The 9,570-nt window shown below is 44.7% G+C and overlaps 1 protein-coding gene across 3 annotated transcripts in view; it reads right to left on the bottom strand.

Annotated features, from left to right (window-relative positions):
• Window positions 1-1,255: 1,255 nt before the first annotated feature.
• LOC106593519 (cGMP-dependent 3',5'-cyclic phosphodiesterase) overlaps window positions 1,256-9,570 on the bottom strand; it is a 262,404-nt gene continuing 254,089 nt past the window's right edge. For all 3 annotated transcript variants that reach the window (XM_045724806.1, XM_045724808.1, XM_045724807.1), the window contains exons 21-30: window positions 4,842-4,912; window positions 4,562-4,684; window positions 4,266-4,353; window positions 3,972-4,019; window positions 3,794-3,868; window positions 3,565-3,664; window positions 3,287-3,399; window positions 2,739-2,777; window positions 2,542-2,648; window positions 1,256-2,417 (exon numbers count right to left, since the gene is read on the bottom strand). In XM_045724806.1, the coding sequence (XP_045580762.1) occupies window positions 2,168-2,417; window positions 2,542-2,648; window positions 2,739-2,777; window positions 3,287-3,399; window positions 3,565-3,664; window positions 3,794-3,868; window positions 3,972-4,019; window positions 4,266-4,353; window positions 4,562-4,684; window positions 4,842-4,912 (1,014 nt within the window). In that variant the 3' untranslated portion in view covers window positions 1,256-2,167. The remainder of the gene's footprint in view (window positions 2,418-2,541; window positions 2,649-2,738; window positions 2,778-3,286; window positions 3,400-3,564; window positions 3,665-3,793; window positions 3,869-3,971; window positions 4,020-4,265; window positions 4,354-4,561; window positions 4,685-4,841; window positions 4,913-9,570) is intronic.

The following is a 9,570-nucleotide window of genomic DNA, read 5'->3' as shown; positions in this document are numbered from 1 at the left end:
GGTTGTGGTGGTGGTTGTTGGTGGTGGTGGTTGGTTGGTTGTTGTTGGTGGTTGGTTGTTGGTGGTGGTGGTGGTTGTTGGTGGTGGTGGTGGTTGGTGGTGGTGGTTGGTGGTTGGTGGTGGTTGGTGGTGGTGGTGGTTGGTTGTTGGTGTTGGTGGTGGTGGTTGGTGGTGGTTGGTGGTTGGTTGGTGGTGGTGGTTGGTGGTTGGTTGGTGGTGGTGGTTGGTGGTGGTGGTGGTTGGTTGGTGGTGGTGGTGGTTGGTGGTTGTTGGTGGAGGTGGTGGTTGGTGGTTGGTTGTTGTTGGTGGTTGTTGGTGGTTGTTGGTGGAGGTGGTGGTTGTTGGTGGAGGTGGTGGTTGTTGGTGGTGGTTGTTGGTGGTTGGTGGTGGTTGTTTGTTGTTGGTGGTTGTTGTTGGTGGTGGTGGTGGTTGGTTGTTGGTGGTGGTGGTTGGTTGTTGGTGGTGGTGGTTGGTTGGTTGTTGTTGGTGGTTGTTGTTGGTGGTGGTGGTGGTTGTTTGTTGTTGGTGGTGGTGGTTGGTGGTGGTGGTGGTTGGTTGGTGGTGGTGGTGGTGGTGGTGGTTGGTGGTGGTGGTTGTGGGTGGTGGTGGTTGGTGGTTGTTGGTAAGGTGGTGGTTGTTGGTTGGTGGTGGTGGTGGTGGTTGGTGGTGGTTGGTTGTTTGTGGTTATTTGGTTGTGGTGGTGGTTGTTGGTGGTGGTGGTTGGTTGGTTGTTGTTGGTGGTTGGTTGTTGGTGGTGGTGGTGGTTGTTGGTGGTGGTGGTGGTTGGTTGTTGGTGGTGGTGGTTGGTTGGTTGTTGTTGGTGGTTGGTTGTTGGTGGTGGTGGTGGTGGTGGTGGTGGTGGTTGGTGGTTGTTGTTGTTGGTGGTGGTTGGTTGTTGGTGGTGGTGGTGGTGGTGGTTGGTTGTTGGTGGTGGTTGGTGGTTGTTGCTGGTTGTTTGGTGGTGGTTGGTGGTTGTTGCTGGTTGTTTGGTGGTGGTGGTGGTGGTGGTGGTGGTAGTTGGTGGTGGTGGTGGTGGTTGGTTGTTGTTGTTTGTGGTGGTTGGTGGTGGTGGTGGTGGTGGTAGTTGTTGTTGTGGGTGGTGGTGGTTGTGGGTGGTGGTGGTGGTTGGTTGTTGGTGGTGGTAGTTGTGGGTGGTGGTGGTTGTGGTGGGTGGTGGTGGTGGGGGTGGTGGTGGGTGGTGGTGGGTGGTGGTGGGTGGTGGTGGTTGGTGGTGGGTGGTGGTGGTGGTGGTGGTGGTGGTGGTTGGTGGTGGTGGTGGTGGTGTGGTGGTGGTGGTGGTGGTGGTGGTGGTGGTGGTGGTGGTGTGTGTGTGTGTGACTTCAGCTAATGAGGATGGCACTGACCAGTGATCATTGACTGTGAAACTGTCCCCATCTCCAAAAGCGGGAACTTACACTCACATTACCTGACACTGCAGATACAGTTTCCCTCATTGACCACTGGGCATGGTATGGCCATGAATGAGCTCCATATATACTAACAAATATACTAACAAATATACTAACAAATACAATAATTGGCAAACTAAAGACTTACATGATGCCTAAGATATAAAAAATAAATCCAATACTGGCTGAGATAAAGGGAGAAACACACGTGGTGTAGGCTACATACAGCATACATAAGCAGTCGTATGAGTGACATAGCAGCTGATCAGGGTGTGTGTGGGCTGGTGGGAAGGATTCTGATGATCTTAAAACAACATAAACCAACAGATTCCTTAACTGTCCTTCGTACTACATAGCTTTCTGTTAACTAAGAAAGGTATGTGTTATTACATGGGTATTGACCTGTTAGGTGTCTGGGAGCCTGTGTGTAAAACAGAAACTCAGAACAATATGAACGGTGACCTTCGTTATGAAAATGATCATTTCCAGAATCAACAATACTTTCTACTTTCCTCACAGGAGTTCAGTCACATTTAGCATCTACAGTCAGAATCAACTCCTGTCAAATGATTCATCTGAATTGTCCCTCCTGAGTTCACTCCTTCTTGCTCAGCCTCAGAGATTGACAGCTGTCAGTCAAATGTCAAACTGTCTCAGAGTCTCGCCCTCTCCGCCTGAGGACATAAAAAGGGAATCGTTTCCTTATGTTTCTATTGGCCTAGAGATGGCACTGGCTACCCTCCCATTGGTTGGTGTGTTCACTGGCCCCTCCCCCCAACCACATCATCCAGGCAACCGTTGAGGCAGTGGGTGTCATCGCAGTGGCTGTCATCCCCCAGTGCACCCTGGGATTGCAGCAGCTCATACTCTTCATCCAGGAAGTCGAGGCTATTGTTGCTAGGCAATCCACGGACGGTGAACTTGTGGGAGACTTTTGTCCACTGCACTCGATTGGTCGCTACACGCTCATACAGCTCTGATGCCCCTGGTAACAGCTCTGACAGCAGCCTGTCAGGGCACAGGGGCGGGGGACACAACATTAGGTGGTGCAAGTGCTGTGGGTCACTAGTGATAAATGCTGAGTTGTGATTTGGTCAGTGGTGATAAACGCTGTGTTGTGATTCGCTCTTACTTGTAGATGGGCATGGCGATGTGTTCCATGAAGCTGATCTGTAGCTCTGGGATGTAGGCCTTCTCTCTGTCCATCATCTCACTGGGACGATTCCCCATCGCCTTCTCCTGCACACACAAGTAAGTTACACACGTCAGATACACCCCCAACACACATACACACATATACAGTACAGGAATAAAGTGTAGCACACATACCAGATCCCCCTGGGAGAAGAACTCTTTATAGATCAGCTCCTGAATACACAGAGGACAGAAAGAGGTTTAGGGTCAAAGGTTAACTAGGGTCTGAGGTTAGGGTTGAACCGTGATGTGGACATGAAGCTAGGGTTAGGGTTGGGGTTAGTGTTGTGGTTGAGGCGAGAGTTATGGTTAGCATTAGCTTTAGGGTTGAGTCTAGGGTTAGCATTAGCTTTAAGGATAAGGGTTAGCATTAACTTTAGAGTTGAGGCTAAGGTTAGCATTAGCTTTAGGGTTGAGGCTAGGGTTAGCATTAACTTTAGGTTTGAGTGTACATTTAGCATTTGTTTTAGGATGGAGGCTAGGGTTAGCATTAGCTTTAGTGTTGAGGCTAGGGTTAGCATTAGCTTTAGGGTTGAGGGTTAGCATTAACTTTAGGGTTGAGGCTAGGGTTAGCATTAGCTGTAAGGTTGAGGCTAGGGTTAGCATTAGCTTTAGGTTTGAGGTTAGTGTTAGCATTAGCTTTAGGGTTGAGGCTAGGGTAAGTAAACTTTAGGGTTCCTCACAGCGATCTTGCGGGTGGTCTTCCAGCCCTTGGTCTGGTCTGACAGGTCGCATGAGGTCATCAGCAGGCACAGCAGCAGAGAACGGTGGGTCTGATTCCTGGGGTTGTAGCCAGCTAACACACACACACACACACACGTACAAACAGAAAGGGAGAGAGAATGAAATACTATTATACTCACACACACACACACACACACACACACACACACACACACACACACACACACACACACACACACACACACACACACACACACACACACACACACAGCCTTACCGTCAGCCATCCTTTGCAGGTCGGGGAAGATGCGGAGGTGGTGAGCCAGGTCAGTGGCCAGGATGATATCCCTAATCAGGTCCAACATCCTCTGGTAGTCCTGACAACCACACACACACAAGTTAACACAACACACACTCACACAAACACACACACACCCTATAAAAGTCCTGGGTGTCCTGGGTCAGGAGACAATCAGTGTGGGATCCCAGACTGCAGAGAAACTGACCTTTCTGGAGAACTTGTCGAAGATGTTGCAGCCGTGGGTGTTCAGAATGGCTATGGCTTGGGCAAAGTGGTGTCGCTGTGGAAACAAACACAGGTTATTATGGGATAGGAGGATGAAGGCTGGCCACTAGGTGTCACTATAGTCCCAGAGATGTGCGTGTGTGTGTGTGAGTACTTACCTCCATCACAGAGCCCTCTGAGCTGTAGAGGGCAGCCAGAACAGATTGCTGTAGAGGAAGAAGACAGAACACATTATTACATAGATAGACCACCTCTCAGTCTGCTCTCTATGCCGCTGTAATAACTGAAGTGTCTAACCACAGTCTTTCCCTGAGTTTTCCTACTATGTGTTTGACCGGTGCTATACCTTGTATGTGTGTGTGTGTGTGTGTGTGTTTGAGGGGTCTTATGAAAGCTGTGCCTTCATGTATGACTGTTATAGGTTGTGTGTGTGTGTGTTTGAGCAGTCTTACCGAGGCCACTTGAAAGGAGTTGTTAGTCCCACGGTGGTCCAGGTCATGGCACATACAGGAGACAAAGAGAGCAAAGATCTCTATATTCCTACAGACAGGGATAGAGGGAGGGGTAGGAGGTTAGACTGTAGGGTGCAGGGGTGTAAATTGTAGTGAGTATGGTTATAGGGTGTATGGTTATATGGTTATAGGGTGTAGATTATAGGATAAAGGGTGCCAGGGTTACTACTAACTTGAGGTAGGGTGTAGTATATAGGGTTAGGGTATAGGGTAGATGGTGTAGTATGTCTACTTACTCCAGGTAGTTGGCCAGGCCCAGGTTCTTGTAGAGGAGATAACAGAAGTGAGAGACGGAGAAGGCGTGAGTCCAGTTGTGATAGGGAGGATCTCTGTAACCCTTCTTCACCATCAGACAGAACCTGCAACCATGACAACCACACAATCAATCACCACTTCATCAACATAGCAACAACGAGAGAGAGGTAGAGAGGTAGAGGTATAGAGGTAGAGAGGTAGAGGTAGAGAGGTAGAGGTAGAGAGAGAGAGAGAGAGAGAGGTAGAGAGAGAGATATATACCTGGCCAGAGTGTGCAGGTCAATCTTATAGGTGTTGATAAAGCCCATGTCCTCAAACATACTCAGGATACCCTGGAGACACACATGAGAGATATTAGACACAGGAGAGATAGATATTAGACACAGGAGAGATAGATATTAGACACAGGAGAGATAGATATTAGACGCAGGAGAGATAGATATTAGACGCAGGAGAGATAGATATTAGACACAGGAGAGATAGATATTAGAACCATGAGAGATAGATATTAGACATAGGAGAGATAGATATTAGACACAGGAGAGATATATATTAGAACCAGGAGAGATAGATATTAGACACAGGAGAGATAGATATTAGACACAGGAGAATTAGACATTAGACACAGGAGAGATAGATATTAGACACAGGAGAGATAGATATTAGACACAGGAGAGATAGATATTAGACACAGGAGAGATAGATATTAGACACGGGAGAGATAGATATTAGACACAGGAGAGATATTAGACACAGGAGAGATATTAGACACAGGAGAGATATTAGACACAGGAGAGATATTAGACACAGGAGAGATATTAGACACAGGAGAGATAGATATTAGACACAGGAGAGATATTCGACACAGGAGAGATAGATATTAGACACAGGAGAGATAGATATTAGACACAGGAGAGATATTAGACACAGGAGAGATAGATATTAGACACAGGAGAGATATTCGACACAGGAGAGATATTAGACACAGGAGAGATATTAGACACAGGAGAGATATATATTAGAACCAGGAGAGATAGATATTAGACACAGGAGAGATAGATATTAGACACAGGAGAGATAGATATTAGACGCAGGAGAGATAGATATTAGACGCATGAGAGATAGATATTAGAACCATGAGAGATAGATATTAGACACAGGAGAGATATATATTAGAACCAGGAGAGATAGATATTAGACACAGGAGAGATAGATATTAGACACAGGAGAGATAGATATTAGACGCAGGAGAGATAGATATTAGACGCAGGAGAGATAGATATTAGACGCAGGAGAGATAGATATTAGACACAGGAGAGATAGATATTAGACACAGGAGAGATAGATATTAGACGCAGGAGAGATAGATATTAGACACAGGAGAGATAGATATTAGAACCAGGAGAGATAGATATTAGACACAGGAGAGATAGATATTAGACACAGGAGAGATAGATATTAGACACAGGAGAGATAGATATTAGACACAGGAGAGATAGATATTAGACACATGAGAGATATTAGACACAGGAGAGATAGATATTAGACACAGGAGAGATAGATATTAGACACAGGAGAGATAGATATTAGACACAGGAGAGATAGATATTAGACGCAGGAGAGATAGATATTAGACGCAGGAGAGATAGATATTAGACGCAGGAGAGATAGATATTAGACACAGGAGAGATAGATATTAGAACCAGGAGAGATAGATATTAGACACATGAGAGATATTAGACACAGGAGAGATAGATATTAGACACAGGAGAGATAGATATTAGACACAGGAGAGATAGATATTAGACACATGAGAGATATTAGACACAGGAGAGATAGATATTAGACACAGGAGAGATAGATATTAGACACAGGAGAGATAGATATTAGACACAGGAGAGATAGATATTAGACACAGGAGAGATAGATATTAGACACATGAGAGATATTAGACACAGGAGAGATAGATATTAGACACAGGAGAGATAGATATTAGACACAGGAGAGATAGATATTAGACACAGGAGAGATAGATATTAGACGCAGGAGAGATAGATATTAGAATCAGGAGAGATAGATATTAGACACAGGAGAGATAGATATTAGACACAGGAGAGATAGATATTAGACGCAGGAGAGATAGATATTAGAATCAGGAGAGATAGATATTAGACACAGGAGAGATAGATATTAGATGCAGGAGAGATAGATAGACGCAGGAGAGATAGATATTAGACGCAGTACAGCAGGAACAACAAGACTGTTTGCAGTCTGGCTGAATAACCCCCATATCAGTTTTACTATTAGTGGTCAAAACTGTGTGGGGCTGCAGGTAGCCTAGTGGTTAGAGCATTGGGCCAGCAACCGAAAGGTTGCTGGATCGAATCCCTGAGCTGTCGTTCTGCCCCTGATCAAGGCAGTTCCTCGGGCACCGAAGACCTTGATTAAGGCAGCCCCCCCCCCGCACCTCTCTGATTCAGAGGGGTTGGGTTAAATGTGGAAGATACATTCAGTTGTATAACTGACTAGGTTTTCCCTTTATTCCAAGGAAGATTGTTGGATATGCACATACAGATGGAAAGAGGTCTTATCTTTGTGTCTGTACCATTACGGGATCTGTGACAGCATTGGTGTACCTTTTGAGGCTACCTCCATTTTAAAGTAGTCCATTGTCTTCTTCTTTTGTGTTTAAAAGAAGCATAATGATCCAATTGGTGATTTACCGCCACCTGCAGTGTTGAAATGCTGAACAAAATAACATGTAATTGATTTGTTGTGGCCACTAGATGGTGCTAGTTAAGCCATTTACAAACCTTCTTGAAGAAGTGAATAGTCTGATCATTGTCTGATTGCTCCCAACACATAGGAATCGCAGCACAGTTGACAACTTTATAATAGCAGAAGCCCTCAATGGCGATGACACCCCATTACACTTTCTGGCGCCTTCTGAGAGCCAATGGAAGCCTTAGAAAATGTCACGTTACAGCAGAGTATTTTCGATAGAGATGCAACAGAAGGACAACAAATTGTCAGACAGGGCACTTCCTGTATGGAATCTTCTCAGGTTTTTGCCTGCCATATGAGTTCTGTTATACTCACAGACACCATTCAAACAGTTTTAGAAACTTTAGAGTGTTTTCTATCCACATCTACTAATTATATGCATATTCTCGTTTCTGGGCAAGAGTAGTAACCAGTTTAAATCGGGTACGTTTTTTATCCGGCCGTGCAAATACTGCCCCCTAGCCCCAACAGGTTAACAAACCTCCAAACGAGCTTCAATGCCATACAACACTCCTTCCGTGGCCTCCAACTGCTCTTAAACGCTAGTAAAACTAAATGCATGCTCTTCAACCGATCGCTGCCCGCACCTGACCGCCCGACTAGCATCACTACTCTGGACGGTTCTGACTTAGAATATGTGGACAAATATAAATACCTAGGTGTCTGGCTAGTCTGTAAACTCTCCTTCCAGACTCATATTAAACATCTCCAATCCAAAATTAAATCTAGAATCGGCTTCCTATTTCGCAAAACAAAGCCTCCTTCACTCACGCTGACAAACATACCCTTGTAAAACTGACCATCCTACCGATCCTCAACTTCGGCGGTGTCATTTACAAAATAGCCTCCAGCACTCTACTCAGCAAACTGGATGCAGTCTATCACAGTGCCATCTGTTTTGTCACCAAAGCCCCATATACTACCCACCACTGCGACCTGTATGCTCTCGTTGGCTGGCCCTCGCTACATATTCGTTGCAAGACCCACTGGCTCCAGGTCATCTATAAGTCTTTTCTAGGTAAAGCTCCGCCTTATCTCAGCTCACTGGTCACCGTAGCAGCACCCACCCGTAGCACGCGCTCCAGCAGGTATATCTCACTGGTCACGCCCAAAGCCAATTCCACATTTGGCCGCCTTTCCTTCCAGGTCTCTACTGCCAATGACTGGAACAAAATTTGCAAAAATTGCTGAAGTTGGAGACATATCTCCCTCACTAACTTCAAGCAGCAGCTATCTGAGCAGCTCACCGATCTCTGCAGCTGTACACACCCCATCTGTAAATAGCCCATCCAACTACCTACCTCATCCCCATATTGTTAATATTTACTTTTTTGCACACCAGTATTTCTACTTGCACATCATCATCTGCACATCTATCACTCCAGTGTTAATTTGCTAAATTGTATTTACTTCGCTACTATGGCCTATTTATTGCCTTACCTCCTTACTCCATTTGCACACAGTGTATATAGATTTTTATATTGTTATTGAATGTACTTTTGTTTATCCCATGTGTAACTATCTTGGCCAGGTCGCAGTTGTAAATGAGAACTTGTTCTCAACTGGCCTACCTGGTTAAATAAAGGTGAAATAAATAAAAAATAGTATGTTTACTTTATCATGATCTTCTTATTTCTTATTTTTAGTGTGTTTTTGTTCTACCTTGTTATTTTTAATACTACATTGTTATTGGTTACTGCATTGTTGGGGTTAGAGCTGCAGGAAAAAACATTCACTGTGCTTGTGCACATTAAAACTTGAATCTGAAATTGAAACTATACATCTCTATGGATATGAAACCTCTATGGATACTACACCTCTCTATGGATATTATACCTCTCTATGGAAGCATCTCTATGGATACTATACCTCTCTATGGATACTATACCTCTCTATGGATACTATACCTCTCTGTGGATACTATACCTCTCTATGGATACTATACATCTCTATGGATACTATACCTCTCTATGGATACTATACATCTCTATGGATACTATACCTCTCTATGGATACTACACCTCTCTATGGATATTATACCTCTCTATGGATACTATACCTCTCTATGGAAACATCTCTATGGATACTATACCTCTCTATGGAAACATCTCTATGGATACTATACCTCTCTATATGGATACTATACATCTCTATGGATACTATACCTATCTATGGAAACATCTCTATGGATACTATACCTCTCTAT

This window comes from Salmo salar, chromosome ssa09 (genome assembly GCF_905237065.1).
Source record: "Salmo salar chromosome ssa09, Ssal_v3.1, whole genome shotgun sequence".
Taxonomy (NCBI): domain Eukaryota; kingdom Metazoa; phylum Chordata; class Actinopteri; order Salmoniformes; family Salmonidae; genus Salmo; species Salmo salar.
Note: the sequence above shows the minus strand (reverse complement) of the source record. Positions and strands in the feature narration are given on the sequence as shown.